Source organism: Carlito syrichta, unplaced genomic scaffold, assembly GCF_000164805.1.
Source record: "Carlito syrichta isolate Samal-C Ts95f unplaced genomic scaffold, Tarsius_syrichta-2.0.1 Scaffold158902, whole genome shotgun sequence".
NCBI classification, from domain to species: Eukaryota; Metazoa; Chordata; class Mammalia; order Primates; family Tarsiidae; genus Carlito; species Carlito syrichta.
In genome coordinates, this window is record NW_007102998.1 from 145520 (window position 1) to 164728 (window position 19209).

The following is a 19209-nucleotide window of genomic DNA, read 5'->3' on the forward strand; positions in this document are numbered from 1 at the left end:
AAGATTCAACAATAGCAGAATGCCTATTCTGTGCAAGCCTGCATGAGACATTCTCCATGATAAACCATATTCTTGGATATAAATTTATACGTTCAGATGTATATTCATATATAGACATGAATTTTCATATAACCTTAACAAATTTAAAATCCCCCCACCTATACAGCGGTCGCCGCGGGTGCTCCCACAGCGGAGCGGAGATTACAGAGCCGTCGGGATGCCCCAGCTCTCCGGGGGAGGTGGCGGCGGCGGGGGGGACCCGGAACTCTGCGCCACGGACGAGATGATCCCCTTCAAGGACGAAGGCGATCCTCAGAAAGAGAAGATCTTCGCCGAGATCAGCCACCCCGAAGAGGAAGGCGACTTGGCCGACATCAAGTCCTCCTTGGTTAACGAGTCTGAGATCATACCGGCCGGCAACGGACACGAGGTGAGCGGGCCGCCGCCCCGAGCCCGAGAGGCGTGGCGGGTCCCGGGAGCGCAGAAGGGAGCTGGGGAGCGAAGGCGCCCGGCCGCCTTGGCCCAAGGAGGTCCCTTGTCGGTTCTGGATGTGTGTGTGGCTGGGCCCCAGGCCCCCGTTCCCCGTGTGTGTAGGATGGGAGGTGGGAGGGTTGCAGGGAAACTTATTCCAAGTGGAACCGTTTAGGGGTTCGATGGCTAAACGGCTGGTTTGCAGGCAGGAAAAGCTGCCCTTAACCCATAACGTTTCGCCTCCCAACGTTTTGGTGGGGCCGAGCGGTGAGGTGCATTCACGCGAGCAGGTCTCAGCAGCACTACTGAGAACTCCTTCCGTAGCACGGAAGAGACAGTGCACCCGCTGTCTTTCTTGGTAGTTGTCTCTGCAAACGTGCGTTAAACCACCAAAGGCTTAGGTGGAGACGAGCAGAGTCAGAGGCGGGAGGAAGGGGAGGCGGGCGTGGGCCAGGCGCAGGCGGGGCCGTCCCAACCGCCGCGGAGCCGGCCGGTCGAGGGGGCGCGCGCTCGGGGCTGCGGAGGCGGCGCAGGGCTCGCTCGGTCCCTGCGGTCGGCGAGGCCCCCGCGCCCGGGCCCGCCGCCGGGAGCCGTGGGCGCGCGGAGCCGAGCCAGTCCACGGGCACACCCCGGCTGTGCCGCCCGCAACTCCAGTTTCCTCCAGCCTCATCGCTTAAAGAAAATCAGGCCTTAAATCTAGGCAGAAGAAAGGCGACTCGGAGTGGAGAAGCGGCGGAAGCCGGGCACCAGCCAGGAAGGGTGGAAAGCGCTTTATCTGATCTTCTGGCCCGCGGCTGGCGATAGCGCCGGTAACCTGAGTAGAGTAAATACAGACACGTGGGTGCCGGCGAGAGAAAGCCCGGAGCCGCGCCGCGCGGGAGGGCTGTTCCAGGCCGCTCCGGGAGCCCGGGGGGCGGGGGCGGATGGACCCTGATATCCGACACCCCACGGGTCACCCTTGTTCAACAACTGGGAAACCCTCTGGAGGAAATCCGGTGGAAAAGTCCTGACACCCAGACGATTTTACTAACGCCTTTTCCCTCCAAAGAAACTTGGAGAGTATACCCCTTTTTTTCTTCCTTAAATGGCATCTTTCTGCCCCCAAAAAGAAAGCATGTGGTTTTGGGGGCGGGGACATTTTGGGTTTTAAACCACGCGTTTAAGAATACCTCAGACTTACCTTCTCCATCCCAATGGCAGGGGTGAGTATGCATTTTGAAAGGCTAGGGGCCTGCATTTGGAGAACATAGGGTGTTCTTTATCCGCGGAATCCAGTTTGAGAGGGATGTGGGGAGGCCTAGGGTATACCCCACTCCATGTAAAAGATTTGTGACTCTGTGTGTGCTGAGGAGAGAAGGTGGTCACTGAGAGGGCACAGGTCCATCCAAGACACTCAGGCTTTTTGCCAGACTCTCATATTTGTAGAGCAGCCTCTTTTCCTTTCTACCCATCTTGCTTGTCCTTGCTTAGACCATAAATCATGTTGACACCCACTTCACATTTTCTGCACTTTTCTGGTCTGGGTGAAGGACGCCGAGTTTGACTTCGAGAACTCAGGTATTAGGGCCCTGTAACTCTTCGTATAGGTGGTGAGAGGGCAGGGGCAGAAAGATGGTGAAGGATAATACCACTGATTTGCACGTGGTTGAGTCTGGGTGGATGGTGGTTACCAAAACTGATATGAACTGGGCTACCTTTTAGACGGCTATAACCCAGCTCGCAAAATTTCCTCCCTTTAACCACAGAACAACAGTTTTACTTTTCTAAGCCTGTACCCCGCCGCCGCCGGCTGCCACAGGTTGTAAATCCCAGTGGAGATGCTGCTGGGACTGTGCTCAGGGCAATTGCCTGAAGACCTCATCTGAGTGGTTGGCCTGTTTATGTTTAAAATGTCATTTTCAGTTGCAAAAGGATATTCCAGCCTGTTTTTAATCAGAGCTGATTGAAGTGAACAGTGGCTGAAGAGGCTGTCCAAAGGATCAACCCCATTAACTCCTACTCCTGTCATATCAGGCGTCCAAGTAGCCTTGATATGGTTCAACAAACAACAGCCAGAGCAGCATGGGGATCATTCCCAAATTTACTATATTTTTATTGCTTTTGTTATTGTTATACTTTTTTGGTCCCGACTAGATAAAAATCCCTTAAAAATACATGTTGAAAAGAAAAAAATTTCCCAGTACTCAACCTTAGTTTCTCCCTCTTAGAGTAATAAAACAAAGTTGCACTTAAACCTGTATCTTTGAGTTACCAGTGGAGACTCGCTTGTATGATTCTTGTCACAAACTCTAAGGTGATTTTCTTTCTTTTGGTGGTGGGGATTCATGATGTTAGGTGGCCAGACAAGCACAAACCTCTCAGGAGTCCTACCACGACAAGGCCAGAGAACACCCTGATGATGGTAAGACGCTTATTCTACTTCTCCCAATTGATGGTATATAATGTGTGCGATTTGTATGTATAGGTATGTCTTGTAGCTTTTGCGTTTAAGAAACCAGGACCATATGTGATAAGATCATACCTATTATTTCAATAAAATAGGAACGACAACCTAGGAAACGTATGACTTATCTCTAATGTAGATTATGTAATTCAAAAACTGTCTTTGAATGAGCTGGGGACTTTTGGATTTCAGTTGGCCTCCTGATTCTTTGGAAAAGAGGGAATGTCTGTAATGAGATTCTTTTTCCTCATTTTACCTTAAGTTCTCATTAGCTTAGGTGTTTAGTATTTTTTACACGCATTAATATGAAGAATGCCAGTGTATATCAATATATTTTTTCAATAAGAATAGTTTTGAGTGGATTTTCACATGCAAAAGTGCTGTTTCTTGTTTCTTATTAAAGTGAGAAGACAGGCAGTGAGTGAACAGAGCAGAATCCAGCTTATAAAGATATAAAACTTATAATTAGCAGCTATGCATATTGAACATGATAGACTTTATCCCCATTTCTGATTCTTGCTAAAAACTTTTAAAATTACATATATATCATTTTATTGTTTATTTATATTAAATTTAATATATGTATACACACATATGTATATTTAAGGAGAACTTCTTTTGACTTTAAAAGAATCAGGCAACTCATAAGGTTTCCTTGTCAACCAATCTGCATTTATGTTCTCCTTTAATTACTTAATAATTTGCCTGACCAGAATGAAGATTTCCTACATAACAATATGTCCACCAGGAGATGAAGGGAAAAGAACTATCAACTTCTCAGCTATAAAATGGCTATACAGGTTAAAGAAAAGCAATATATATGCTGAACACAAATTTCTTTGTAGCACTTAAAATTAAGTCTCCCAGAGTTAATTTCTTATAAGTTGCCTATATACTATATACACTTTATCCCTCAGTAAAATCTGGGAATTTTCTAGAAGCACAGGTAGAATTTTTAAGTTTGCCTAAAAGGCAAAGCATAACTTCAAGTGTATAAATGTATATATGCATATAGATAAATGGCCTAATATATTTGTCATACAGCTTTAGGTTTGTGTGTGTTCCTTCACCTATTTTTTAGTCCTGTTTGTTAGTATTAGAACAAATGAAGTTAGATGGATAACACTACACAATAAAAACGTCAGTAGTGGAAGTACTGTTTGAACCACATGTTTTTAAGACATCTGGTTTGCTAAGCCATTTAATAGAACAAATACTGTCAATCTAAAATAGAGCATAATAATCCAGTTACAGTATTTTGTAAACAAGTCTTGTATGTAAGGCCCAGTTGACCTTAGAACTTAGATTTTCGGATGAAAAATACAGTGATACAAAAGGAAGTCAATGCATCACTGACTGCTCTTTGGATTCTTCCAGGAAAGCATCCAGATGGAGGCCTCTACAACAAGGGGCCCTCCTATTCCAGTTATTCTGGGTACATAATGATGCCAAATATGAATAACGACCCGTACATGTCAAATGGATCTCTTTCTCCACCCATCCCAAGAACAGTGAGTAACATGCTGATGCTGTAAATTATTTTCAGAAGTGCAAATTAATTTGTATTTTGGCAGAATGTTTATTTTTTCAAACTCGTTGGAAATGCTTTTATTACACACAGCCAGTCATTGCTAAGTATGAGATGCTCTGAGGAATGGCTACCTTAAAATGTTGCTACTTTATCTTACCCTTGGAATTTTAGCTTTTAGCTTATTCATTAAAATTAGTGAATCATGAATTATAATGTCAAATGAAGTTAAATCAACAAATCTATGATTTTATGAGTGTTAAGCTTTCCATGCTGATAAGAGGGGGGAGTTGCTTTATCTTTCAGTTAACTGAGAATTACCTAGCTTTCAATCCCACAGACTTTCTTGAATCAGAACTGCTTTAACTCATTTGGAGCTGAATATTAATTATGTTATTTGGCTTAGAAAACAGTGTCTCATGCTATATCAGGTAATACTTCTTTAAGATCAGGTGGGGATTGAGCTATTTTTACTTTACCAATTGTTGAAAAATACCACTTAAATATAACCCTCATGAAAGTTGTTCCTTTTTTTAATCTCATGGTTCAATTAATGTCCAAAGTTCTAAAACTGCAGTGGAATTATATTTGCATTATTCAAATGTATAACATTATGAAGAATATCAGGTTTGTTTTGTGATTATATTTCTCTTTTCTTGGAAAGCGGATGCCTTGTTTATCTGGTGAGAAAATATCTTAGTGGTGACTTGTGTGCTTGTGAATATGAAACATGCTGGTGATGAAGTTTTTGAGAATCATCCCTCTAGCACTGGTGATAGATTTTTACTGATCCATCAAGATACTTACCTTCTATGCAGCCCCACTCTCCCTCCACCATTCAGCTTCCAATGAAAAACAATATGTATGGATCTTAAGTCTCACTGACCCTCTTGGTGGTCAAATCTGGATCGTAAAATGGAACCTATGGTGTTTGACTTCTTTGCCCAGTGCTTCTTTCTATTCACTGAAAAAACAAGTTGCAAATATCTGGGGAAAATAGTGTTGTTAACACCTTAGTAAACAGATCTGAGAGTGAGAAGATTCACCCGGGAAGCAGAGAATAATAGCTCAGAATTCCACAGTTATCAACAGGAGTATTGTGGTTATCATGATTATTCATTGTCCTCAGTTGTTGAAATGATAAGTATGTGAAATATAATCACTTTGTGTGGGCACTGTGATTTGGATGTTAGTGTAATTATTTCCCCACACATTTCAAAAGGATATTTAGCCTCTCAGGGAATAAGATTTTTTTAATTTTCTTTCTTTTTTGAGTTGGAGTCTAATTTTCAAATAACGTTTAAAATGGAGGTCTTGGGGATCTAATTTTAGCGATCGTGTGATGGTTGCTATAGGAAGTAGCTATTTCATATTTTGTTTTAAAAGGCTTTTCAAATATTTAATGATAGTGGTATCTGTGTTATTTATTAGTCTACCACATAAAACATGAATTAATTAATAAAAGCAAATATGGTTTAATATTTAGAGACCACCTCAAATGCTTGAGTTTTCAAAATTGTGGGAGACTTTATATATCAAATATGTCAGATGTTTTGTCTTTTTTTGGAGGGAGAGGGGAAGGAGAATATGTTTTAGATAAGGCATATTTGAAGATTTCTATTGAAAGATGTTTTTAGAACAACGAATAGTCTTACCTTGGTAGCAATAGAAAGTACCCATTAAAAAAGTCTTATACTTTTCAGCTATGCACAGAGGTGAAAGGAATAAATTTGAATTTATTCCTTAAAGAGATCAACTACTTCTCATTTCAAAACAATACTTTTTAAAAAGTCAGTATAATAAAAATTTATTGATATTGTATAAACAATCACTAAGAAGAAAATTAAACTTCTCTTCCTCTTTAAGTCAGCATTCTGCCTCATGTCTCCATGATCTTTTCTCCTGATCATCTAGTATACTACTCATTTTGAAATTTTGATAGAATGGAAGGTATTTATTGTTAGTGTATGTATTACAATTTTGAGGTTGGTGAATCAAACAGTCATTCATTGTTTAGGAAAGATTTGTGGCCAGAATACATGTTGGTGGGTGTAGAGTGGAGGAAAGAAAGGGGTGTGGTCAGGAAACAGTTACCGTACCCTGTTATCTGCTGCTTTGCTTTATTCCTTTACATATTTTTTCTGTTTCAGTACATAGAATGTATTTATTTTAGGCACATTTTCTTGAGATATTCTGCAGTTTACACAATTCCAGAAGTTTTTCAGTTATAACCACAAGAGTATGTCAGAATTTTTTTAGCGTCCGACTGAAGTAAGTTATCTTTGGTTTTTAATACCTAACAACTATTTTTAATGTCTGAGATCAAAAACACTTTAACCGGAAGGCAGCCTCTCTTCTTCACTCCTAACCACACTTCTGCTTTCTTGCTCTTTAACTCTGTCCTTAGCAGGACGGAGTATTTGTACCATTGACATTCACAGTGATAGATGTTCATTCTGGGTGTGAGGAGCAGGGTGACCATTTGTGTTTGGGCTTAGGATGGGAATATCCCATGGCATCCCTGTTGCTTGAATTTGCATTACAAACAATTGCTTGTTTACTGCATCTGCTGCCCAACTTGTTAGGACTGGAAAAACATTTGGGGGTGGGGGAGGGAGGTAACCACCCCTTCCCTACATAGTCTTCTCTTTGTATGTAACTGCAGGTAATCCAGAGAATACCAACTATGGCCAGCTGGCATGCACAGAAATGTTTCTGCAGGCATCTCATTTTACTAGTCTATACGCTTTTGCTTTTGCCCCTTAATACAAACACTGGCATACATGTGCTGGCACAGCTTTTGCCTACACAATACTGTACATAAATATAGTATTACCTATTCAGCTTTTTTCTTTCTGAAGGGGAATTTTAATTGGCAAATTACATCCTTCTGGAACTGGAATTCTTAGGAGTGTGAATGTCTCTACCAAAAATCGTATGAATGGGCCTCTCACAGAATTTTAAATAAGAATTCTTAGTTCAGATAAATTGGGCCTGAAAAGAAAGCAACTATCATAGCATATCTGATGTCAGTGTGAATTCTTAGGGCATAGCAAACCTTGACTTGAGTTGGTGTTCTTCACAGAGAGTGAGAAGATGCAAAAGCCTGTTCAATATTTTAGAGCAAGGACCCTGGAGAGTTTATTAAAACATACTCCAAAACCTTTCTTTCTCTGAATCTTATTTTTGAAAATCCCTGTAGGCCAATGGTAAAGTATTAAAAGAAAAATATAGTTCTTTACAGTCCTGGTTTGATTCTGGTAGTTATGTGCTTGAGCACCATGTGAACAGCAAGCTTGGCTGGTGTTAACATAATGAAAGTTCCCTTTGGCCTAATGCACTGTGATTATTCATCTTTGGTGTCAATCTTCCATTTGTCCCCTAAGCTACCCAAATGTTTAACACCTCAGAAGAGAACATCTCAGTTATCTTCAGATGCTTGGGGAGGGAAAGGCAGCACAGTGCAGGAAGCTGCAGCAAACTTTGCAGCTCAGTCACACCAAACCACAATAACACCTGGTCACTGAAGTGCTGCAAACTTCATTGTTTTTGGTTCTTGGTGATCTTTCTTACAGTGACTTTTTTGGTAGGAAAGGAATATATTGTGCTGTCATTTCAGATGTCCTTTAAAATTTTTATTTGTTTATATTTTAAAGTAGAAAACGCTGTGGAAATGTTTCGGATGTTATTTTCAAATTATTTTGAAGAGCTTCGTTTTATTGTATGATTTTTACCTTAAGGGGATCCACATTTTTATTTCTAATTAACAGGATTATATCTATTATAACTTTGTCTTACTGCCTCTCCCAATATTTGTATTTGCTTATAAACAGCTAAAATTTGATTTTGTCGTTGTTCACATCTGGAATTAAGGAACTGAGGTGGACTGATCTATTCAGTAAGCTTCTAAATACCACTGTACATCACATTGTTTCATGACTTTGAAAATAATTACAGTAATAATAATTTAAGGATAGAGGGAGACTATGGCTTATATTTCACACAAGATGTTTATTTAATTCAGTGTCTTTTCATTTTATTTCAAAGAGCTACTTAGTTTGACTTACTGATAAATTGCTTTCAATTTTTTAGTTAAGTTGTTTGCTTTTTGAAGTTAAGTATATTGAGTCTTCCCCTTTACCTCAAGTGCAGGACAAGTTTTAGAAAGTGTATTCTATCTCAAATTAGGATATAGATGTTAGGAAAATGTGTGGGAAAATTCCTTGAGCCCCAAACTTCTCTGTCTAATCTCTTCTTAATTGCACTGCTACAAAGGTGGGCTAGGATCATAGTCAGAAAAATTGGGAACAGTGGCCATCTCCTCATCAGATATCTTATGATCAAACTGTTTGCTTATTCAAACATCCCTGAAAACCATGCTACATATAACATTTCTGGAGCTTATATTGCATTTACACGACAGATCTTTACTCAGATAATGTTTCTTTTAAATGATCCTCATAGTTTCTTATTCATTCATAGTGACATGAGAACAACCTAAGAGGTGTTCAGTAACTTCACTAAAACAAGACCATTGAGCCAACCTGCAAAACAGCTTGCTTTTGAAGTACGTACACCTTCCACCCCCATACAGGTCTTGGAGTTGCTCTCATCAACCCCATTATTTTGATCCAGTCTTTCCTGTGGTCAGAGACTCTTGTATGATTTAAGAGAACAGAGATAGGGCCTCACAAGTGGCAGCATTTGGACTTGAATTTGTAGCCTCACTACTACTACCTGTAATACCAACTGAAAAAATTTTGTAGCTGTTGCATTTTTTTTTCTAAACTAATCTTGTTAGTTCTGTAGACAGAACGATTTTAGTATTATTTGATTGAAGTTTTTTATTTTTTTATTTTTTTGAGTTGGAGTCTCACTCTGTCACCCAGACTAGAGTGCAGTGGCCACTCCCGGCCACCACAGCCTCGACCTGCTGGGCTGTGGCAATCCTTCCGCCTCAGCCTTCCAAGTAGCTGGAACTACAGGCGCGCGCTACCATGCCTGGCTAATTTTTTGATTTATTGTAGAGATGAGGTCTCGCCAAGTTACCCAGGCAGATCTCGAACCCACGGGCTCAGGCAATCCACTCACTTTAGCCTCCCAAAACGCGGGATTACAGGCTGAGCCACCGAGCCTGACTTGATTGAAGTTTTTAAAAAACAATTAGATTACTTCATTCCTCTCTGATTTCTCTTGTTCCCCATTTATGTATTATAGACATGATTGATATTTTATAAAACTGGCTTCCCTTTGATTTTGCAAAAAATCTTGGAATGTAAAGAGAAAATGTGCTAGCACTGTCTGTGTCCAGCAGAAAACATAAAATCGTTTTATTCCCAGCTAAAAGTAGACTTAGCATTACATAAATGCTGCTGTTCTGAGACTAGAGGTTTTTGTCTTGTTTTGTTTTTGTTTTTTTAAGGAGGATGTTCATTTAAACTTGTCCTCTTTAAAGCTATTGCTTAAGTGATTATGCTGAGCTGAGCTAGTCTGTAGGAAGTTAATACTGTAGTGAATCAAGAAACATAGTACTGCTTCTTACTACCCTGATATTCCTTACTTGTTTTTAAAAGGCAGCCATTGGACTTTATTCAAGTAATTAAAAAATATATTTTAGGTTCATGATTATTTTTAAAATATTATGATCCTATGAAGTCAGTCTAGGAGCTGCAGACTTTGCTCTAAGCCCTTAAATCATTTTAGGCAAGTAAATGATTCAGACTCTCAGATTTGGAGACGCAAAAGCCTGACAATGACCTAGTACCGGCAACAGAGACTAGGGTTTAGGTGTGAACTTCGTTGATATGTACCGAAGGGGAGAGTGGGGAGTTGAGCAGAAGACTGGACAGGGAGCAGGGATTGCTACCTCAGAAATTCTTATTACCTAGACAGGACTGTTCGCATGCTGTTATCTGAGACTGTGTAGAAAATTCTAAGGTCCTTGTGAAAGAACACATTTATATATACCCACTCTAGCTAAACCCATAAATCTGCTGAAATTATCCACTTGCTATACATAGATCACTTAAAAAACTCACTGATACTATTCACATGCCTTCAGTCTGTATGGGAAAATTACAAGGACAGTTTAGAGCAAGCAAGAGTTGAGCCTCTCCTCTTTATCCCTTCTATAGGACAAATATGACTGCAGAGATGTTGTATTACAGAGGTTCTAGGAGTGTGTTTTATTTTTTGCAGCTAACTAGGGGCAAGTTGAGTCTTTAAAAACTGGATCACTGACCTGTGCTACCAGTGCCCACAAATAATCCTATTGTAGAATTTGATGACAGTTTTGGAGAATTAAACTTTGACTTTCATCATGGTAATTCATTGTTGTTGTTATGTTTACTTTTAAAACGATGCCTATTGCTCTTCTACTCAGCATAGAGAAAGATTGAAGAAGGTATAGACAGAGAGGGAAGGCCCTCTAGTATAAAGAAAGGAGTGGTGCTGGGGTAGCTTTCATTTTCTTTTATTGTTATTGTATTGTTGTCAGCTTCTGAATGAAAGAGTCACCAAATATATAACTATATGGGGTATAAGTGTACCTTTGTTGCATACATAGACGGTGTAACTGTGAAGTCAGGGATTTTAGGGTAGCCATCATCTGAAGTACATTGTACCCATTAAACAATTTTCATCACCACCCCCTCCCACTCACTCACCTTTCTGGGTCTCCATTGTCTAACATTTCATACTTTGTGTACATGTATACATATTATTTTGCTCCCATGTATAAATAAGAATATGTGGTATTTGTCTTTCCACTAAGAAATTGTTATAAACCTTTTCTTTTTAATCTTGGAAAACTTTGCAATAAAAAAACTATCAAGTAATAGTGATAGTTAATCATCTACTAATCAATCCATCAGGAACTGCTGGTGAATTATGAGATAGTTACAGTCAGCCTAGCACAGAATAGATACCTCAGTAAATCTACTGACTTAATTATGTACAAGACATTTTTCATATATGTGTTTTGAGTATTTTTTTTTTTTTTTAAGTTGGAGTCTCACTCTGTCACCCAGACTGGAGTGCAGTGGCCGCTCCTGGCCACCGCAGCCTCGACCCGCTGGGCTCCGGCGATCCTTCCACCTCAGCCTTCCAAGTAGCCGGAATTACAGGCATGTGCTACCACGCCCGGCTGATTTTTTGATTTATTGTAGAGATGAGGTCTTGCCGCCCAGGCGGGTCTTGAACCCGTGGGCTCAGGCAATCCACTCACCTCAGCCTCCCAAAGGGGCGGGATTACAGGCTGAGCCACCAAGCCCGGCTTTTTTGAGTATTTTTAAGTGAGCTCTTTATCAAACCAAATGCTATGTGAAAAACAAAACTTGAAAGTGTTTGCCAAATAATCCTTAGTATTTTTACTATTTTACTTTTCTCTGGTTTGTTGCATAAGTGAATTAAAGGAACTTCAGACCAGTATTTTCAATGAAGAATTCAAAGTCGTTTTTTATATAAGTTTCCAGGTAAGTACTGAAAACAGTCAACCAGGAAAGCTCACTGCTATAATAAAAAAATAATGGGGCTAGACTCTCATATGAGGATTGATCTTAAGAAGTACTTGTCTCTTACTTAGGTCCTAGAAACCTAATTGAAGAAATAGAGATGATAGAAATACTTTTTTTTTTTCTTTTTTTTGAGTTGGAGTCTCACTCTGTCACCCAGACTGGAGTGCAGTGGCACACTCCCAGCCACCGCAGCCTCAACCTGTTGGGCTCCAGCGATCCTTCTGCCTCACCCTTCCAAGTAGCCAGAACTCCAGGCGCGTGTTACCACGCCTGGCTAGTTTTTGATTTATTGTAGAGACGAGGTCTTGCCAAGTTGCCTGGGCGGGTCTCAAACCTGTGGGTTCTGGCAATCCTCTTGCCTCGGCCTCCCAAAGTGCTGGGATTACAGGCTGAGCCACCGAGCCCAGCCTAGAAATGCTTTTTTAAAGAATTCTTGAGATGAAAATATAATTGTTATAAAAAGAATGCCATCTCTAAGTGTGTTTTAGTATCATGTGGTTAATGCTTTTCGATTCATTTTTATTATCTTCCAGATAGGAAGGACTTTTTTTTTTTCAGTAACACTTGAGGTATTTTCAGGTATCAAAAAGTTCTGTCTTCTAAATGCACAGGGTGGCATCAGCACTGACTTTTCTAGGCTGTTGTGTGTTGTGAATTCCTTCTATTCTTTTGCAATGTGGAGAAAATAATTTTTGAGCCTTTATTAGGAGGAGCTAGGTAGGCAGTTCCCTATGAAGGCTAAACCTGGGCAGGAGGGAAGGACTGGGCTAGACGTTAAAAGATCTGAGGGCTAGTCCGAAGTCTGCTATTTTTCTCAGAATCCTTGGGAGGTATTTGACCTCTCTCAGCCTTTGTTTCCTCTTTTATAAGATGGCATATCAATAGCTGGCTTGCCTACCTTATGTGATTGATGTGAAGTTCAGATGGCACACACTCTGCAAAAACAGTCAGTTTTCTAGCTATGGCAACCCAGCAGGAATCTAAGATGGTGCAATTCAGCGCCCTGGTCCCCACCTGGTGGGATTTCTACAGTCACCAGAAGTGCTTGGCTATACCCAGGAAACTCCTGAGAAAGGGAAGAAACTTTTGGTTCCTATTGTACCACCATGCCGACCCACAGTCTGGACGCTGGGTGAAGGCCTTCCATAAAGTTTTAGAAAATGTTTGCATAAAACATTTTCTAAAAACATTGCATAAAAGCAAACAATTTGGGATTATCATTATATTTTTAGAGAAGTGATTTTCCTCTGTTGGGCTCCTTTTTCTCTCCTAATTGTTAGAAGAGCACCAGGTTTTTCTCTTTAGCACCATATTCCTCCATTAAGGGAATGAAATATGGGAGGTAAGAGATTTCTAAATTTCAGACTTGTAGCCGAAAGTCTCATATCTTTCTAGTATTTGATATGAAATTACTAGATAACTCTTAACTGTGTGGATAGGGGTACAAAAATCCTTTGGGTTAGGAGAGTTTTTTTCTCTCCTTAATCTTTTAGGAGCTGGGTTTTTTCTCCCCACTGCAAAAATTATCGAGAGGATATCTAAGAGCCATGTGAAAGACAATGGGCACGTTATTCTTTTTCTCTTCAAATTTTATTCTGGCTTAAATCTTTCTAGCTTTCTTGGCACCTAAAAGGATCAGGTCCAAAGGGATATGTTGGCCAGGCAGCAAGGAGAAATCAATGTTTTTCTAGTCTCCTGGAAAATTCCAGCTTCCCTTCTGTCGGGACTTTTCTTTTTCTCTCAGTAAAACCCAATGAATGTTAAATGTATACCAATGTAGAGTCAGCTTTCTTTGCATAGCATTCCTCAATTTTGAACACTGTGTATGTTACCATATAATAATTATGACCATATCATCTTGGTATACTAGTTCACATGACTTGGATCAAGGAAAAAAGGCACGGTAACTTTTTTCTCAAATATATTAGACTTTGTCTTAGATTTTTAAAGTCTGAAACAAACCCAAAAGTACTGAAGTAAAAAATATTTATCGTTTACTACAGCTGGGCTAACCAGTCAGCTAGCGGGCAGTGTTGGGAAAAGAATCAAGTCTGTCAAACACTGCCTGAGTTTTGTGTGTGCTTATTTTTATGCATACATTAAAATTTTAAGTTAAAACTCAAAATGTTTTTGCTTGAAAGGGAAAAGGGAAAGCAACTGATGTTTTTTGGTCTACTACTTTGTGCCAGATACTGTGCTAGGTAATTTACGTGGTTAGCTTATTTAATTTATTCCTGATGTGAAAACTATGGGGTGGGTGTTAAAATCTTCATGTTGAAGATAAAAAGTCCCTCCTCAGGGACAGCAGTAACCTGACCCAGTTTTAAACATTGTGGAGTCAGGGCCCTTCCTTGAGATCTGAAGACTTGTTTATTTTCATTAAAAAATCCATATTTGCCTTTAAGAACACAAAGTACTTATTAAATTAATCATACCATTGATTAAAATTTAAAGCAGAAGAGCAATTATAATATGATTTTGTTGTAAACTTTTCAAAAATGCTTAGCTATTTTTTATATGATAAAATAATATTTTCAGTAAAAAAGCATTATGTGTTCACTAGAAAAATTAGAAAACTCGAGTGAGCAAAAGGAATCACAAATATTAGATTCCCACCGTTAAATATTAGAAAACTCGAGTGAGCAAAAGGAATCACAAATATTAAATTCCCACTGTTAAATATTAAGATCCCACCGTTAGAGATTATCACCCTTTAACTTTCTATGTGGCCTTTTAGACCTTACTACGCAAAAAATATAAATGTACATAAACAATCACAAACACTTGTTATATATTCATGGATATGGGAACATAGTATGTTGTTTTGTAACTAGCTTTTTTTGTACCATTATATTGTGAATGTCTTTTTTGTTAATAAATACTCTTCTGTAACATTATTTTTAGTAGGTTACCTAATATATTCAACCAGTATTTCATTAGTAGACATTTAGATTGTGTCATCTTTTCCCTCATCTTATGTAGTATTTTAATGAAATGCATATTTTCTAACTAAATCTGCACAAATTTTAAATTGCTTCTTTGGAATAAAGTTGCTAGAATTGCAGAGTCAAAGACAATGCACCTTTTTAAGTTGGGGTCAACTCAACGTTGTAATTTAACCTTTAAAAACACCTTTATTTAAAGTCAATATTTAAAAGTATGTTACTTGTTTGGATTCAACTTTGGTTATGGTTGGTGCTTTGAGTCTGATAATTTTCATGTCTCTTGTAGTCAAGAATCAGTCCATCAATGGATAGGAAGTCAGAGGGAAAGTACAGTATCAGTTTTATTATTAATAAGGCTGGATTGGAGAATGTGGCTTGAACTGTGACACAGATCGTGTACTTCCTTGACATCCCCAAATGGAACACACCACCAAGCCACAGGCCTCCCTGACAGAGGCGAGGGGGCTTACTTACCTCCTGTTAAACCAGAGAATAGAACAAACCCATGCTTGTACAAGCAGGCCCCCAAAGAGAAAACAAAGGGTCAGCCCATCCTTGCTCAGATTCTTCGTCCAAATCACCCAAGAAATGAGTCCAACCCTTGTAGAGAGTGAATGAGGAGGTTCATTCACCTCATCATCATGAGGCAAGGTTACAGCCACTGTTGAGATGGCAGAAGTTCCTACTTTATTGGCCAAGCTAGGGAGGAAGGGAAAGAGAGAAAGTGGTCTCTATATTATGATTCACAATCATTCAGACTGTGGGCCAACAACAATAATGTTACGATAAATAAGATGAGAGCTGCAGCAGAGTCCTGTCATTGGAATCCGAAAACCTAAATGCCAATGTTATGCTACTGACTGGCCTGGGTTTGCTCACCTGGCATTGGTAGTGGTGTTTCTGGAAGATGGCCAACTGCCTCAGAATTACTGGTGTTTTTGTTAGGAAGACAGATGCCTGGGTTCCTCTGCAAATGTCCCAACTCAGGTCACATAGATACAGTTTTAACAAGCTCTCAATCAATTTTTCCATAAAATAAGTTTTGGAAAAACACTGACACAGTAGCTGAGCAGTAGCCGAACTGAGGTTCAGGTAATGTGAGTGACTTGCCAAAAAGTCTCACACCTAGAAAGCAATAGCGCTGGGACTCCAAGTTAGGTCCTTTGGCCTCAAGCTCACTCTGTCCTCACTCAGCCCTATCCAGGTCCTAATGGAGACCTCTGGCACTCTGCTTACTTCTAGTCAGACCTAGAGAGATTGTGTCTTTGAATGCCTTCCCCCACTGATCACAGAAAGAAACGCACATTCTTGAGCATTGTTTTGAAAACTTTTTACACTTTGGATCCGTCTGCCTTTTTTGTTTGTTTCACTTTTTAAAAAAATTATTATTATAAAGATGTGGGGTACAATTCAGGGATAGGTATACAAACGTTGATTATACAGGTACCCTTGTTGATGAGGTGTGCCCCTTCCTCCCCTAGCAGTTTCCCTCAACTGCCAATCCCACTGCCCTCCTCTGACATTTTCCCACTACTACCAAATCCCTTTCTTATAGTATTATAATTGTTCAGGGTCTGCTTATGAGTGAGAACATTTGGTACTCTGTTCTTTGTTTCTGTGACAGATCACTGAGTATGATCAACTCTAAATCCATCCAAGTTGCTGTGAAGTACATATGTTTGTCCTTCTTTATGGCTATGTAATATTCCATTGTATATATGTACCACATTTTTTTATCCAGTCCAGCTTTGATGGGCAGTATGTTTGTTGCAGCTCTATTCACAATAGCAAAAACATAGAACTATCTGTCTTTCACGTCTTTCCTCACCACTCTACCTGGCAGCTTGCCATTCAGCTACATTCCCAGACCTGCATCCTAAACCCTTCTCAAAAACCCTCTTTGGATTTATATAGCTTGGTCTCCCTGAGTCCTGTTCCCTCTTCTTTGCCAGCAGTCTTGTTCAACCCTAAAGGTCCTGTGTAAGTGGTACCTCCTCCATGAGCTCCTCCTGATTCCACCACCAGTTAAGACCAACTGCTCTTTCCTGGATTGCCATGCGTCCTTCTTCATAGCTCTGTAGCGATGTTTTATAATAGCTAGTTGTGTTTTTGTGAATGTATTTCTCACTAATTGTTAGCTTCTTTAGGATAGGGAGCACGCCTTATTCGACTTTATTGCCCAGAACCTGTTATACTACCTGCTACAGAGCAGGTTACTCACCAGATGTTTATGGAATATACAGAGCAAAAATTTTAAAACTTCAAGACACCAGATAACAAACCTATTTAAATGGGGACTCCTAAAAATGTAAATTCATACTGAATCACAAAGCGGACACTGAGCTTGGAAATTATTTGAGCATTAAATACAGAGTCCATGGACTAGACATTAGCTATTAGTTTTGAGCACTTAATATATTCTAAGAGCTATTCTACACTCTTTATATGTATTAGCTTATTTAACTCTCACAATAACTCGATGCTATTCCTAACATAAGAGGTAATTAAAGCACAGAGAAGGTTGAGAAATGGCATGCGGGGCATAGAAAGGGTTAATGATCACTGTAAACAGACCAAGATATGGAAGGTTAGATAAAGTAGGTAATTTTCTCTGATCACACAACTAGTAAGTACTGGTACCATGACAGGGGACCAGTTTTGTCTTCCAATGTAGGAAGCTTTCTGCAATTTCAGTTTCCTTTTTGTTTGCTTTGTTTTTAGTTGGAGTCTCATTCTGTTGCCCAGGATGGAGTGCAGTGGCACACTCACAGCCACCATAGCCTTGACCTGACCTATTGGGCTCAGGTGATTTTTTCACCTCAGCCTTCCAAGTAGCTGGAACTACAGGTGTACACCACCATGCCTGGCTAATTTTTAAAAATTAATTGTAGAGACGAAGTCTCTTTAGGTTGCCCCAGGCAGGTCTCAAACCTGGGGCTCAGGGAATCTTTTTGCCTCCGCCTGCTAAATTATAGACGTGAGCCACTGTGCCTGCAACTTCAATTTCTTATTGCCATTACTGCCACTGGCACACAGAAGATGCTAGATGATTGTTAAGATTCAGTGAATTTCTCTCCGGTAAGATGGAAGTGACTCTTTTTTTTTTTTGAGTTGGAGCCTCACTCGGTCACCCAGACTGGAGTGCAGTGACCACTCCCGGCCACTGCAGCCTCGACCTGCTGGGCTCCGTGATCCTTCTGCTTCAGCCTTCCAAGTAGCTGGAACTACAAGCGTGTGCTACTATGCCCGGCTAATTTTTGATTTATTGTAGAGATGAGGGCTCGCCAAGTTGCCCTGGCGGGTCTTGAACCTGTGTGCTCAGGCAATCCACTCACCTCAGCCTCCCAAAGCACTGGGATTACAGGCTGAATCACCGAGCCCGGCGGAAGTGACTTTTTTTTGAGTTGGAATCACTCTGTTGCCCAGACTGGAGTGCAGTGGCCGCTCCCGGCCACCGTAGCCTCGACCTGCTGGGCTCTGGCGATCCTTCTGTCTCAGCCTTCCAAGTAACCAGAATTACAGGCATGCACTACCACACCCAGCTAATTTTTTTGATTTTATTGTAGAGATGAGGTCTCGCCAAGTTGCCCAGGTGGGTCTCGAACCCTCAGGCTCAGGCAATTCACTCACCTCAGCCTTCCAAAGCGTAACCTGAGCCACCGAGCCCAGCAGAAGTGACTCTTAACTTAGAGGGGTTTTATGAGAATAAAATGAGTTGTAAATTTATTTAATATAAATTTTGGTAGTAATAGCTGTTATGGTGCAGAGAACATGGAGTTCAAAGGTGATCCAGTTAGAAGCAGAGAGAAGATGTGTAAAATATGATGAATGTTGTAGCCTGATGATGAGGAGACAGTGTTAACAGAAAGAGTAAATTTAGAAAGAAGAGCAGGTTTGAAGACAGGTATTCATGAGTTTGTCTTATGGATTATTTTGTTCATTTTTTTGCTAAGAAAACAAAATTAACCAAGATCTGGAATGAAGCCATTTTGCATTATTGACATCTTTTTGGTCCATACTTTCTTTGATGAAAGTCAGCAGTACCTCATAAAATCACTTCACTTATTTATGAAGCTTCCTGGGTCTTGGCCAGAAACCTCTGTATGATTTTAAGAAATAGGCATTTTGCCCAGGGATGAAGAGAATAATAGTATTCATAGTACACTAGCATGTAATATTGAATGAATACTCTTTACATGCATTTTTCGTATTTAATCTTCACTATAACATTATGAACTGAATGTTAGTAATATTCCCCATGTTTCCAGTGAAGAAACTGAGGCACAGAGAAGTTACTTGATTGTCCAT

At 40.0% G+C, this 19209-nt stretch overlaps 1 protein-coding gene across 5 annotated transcripts in view; it reads left to right on the forward strand.

Annotated features, from left to right (window-relative positions):
• Positions 1 to 156: 156 nt before the first annotated feature.
• The window catches only part of LEF1 (lymphoid enhancer binding factor 1), a 121826-nt gene continuing 102773 nt past the window's right edge, over positions 157 to 19209 (forward strand). For 3 of the 5 annotated variants that reach the window (XM_008051075.2, XM_008051074.2, XM_021709111.1), the window contains exons 1-3: positions 165 to 430; positions 2806 to 2872; positions 4292 to 4425. In XM_008051075.2, coding sequence (XP_008049266.1) covers positions 218 to 430; positions 2806 to 2872; positions 4292 to 4425 — 414 coding nt within the window. In that variant the 5' untranslated portion in view covers positions 165 to 217. Of the gene's footprint in view, positions 431 to 1153; positions 1674 to 2805; positions 2873 to 4291; positions 4426 to 19209 lie in introns of those variants that run through there. The other 2 variants (XM_008051073.1, XM_008051076.1) reach the window with 2 other exon arrangements.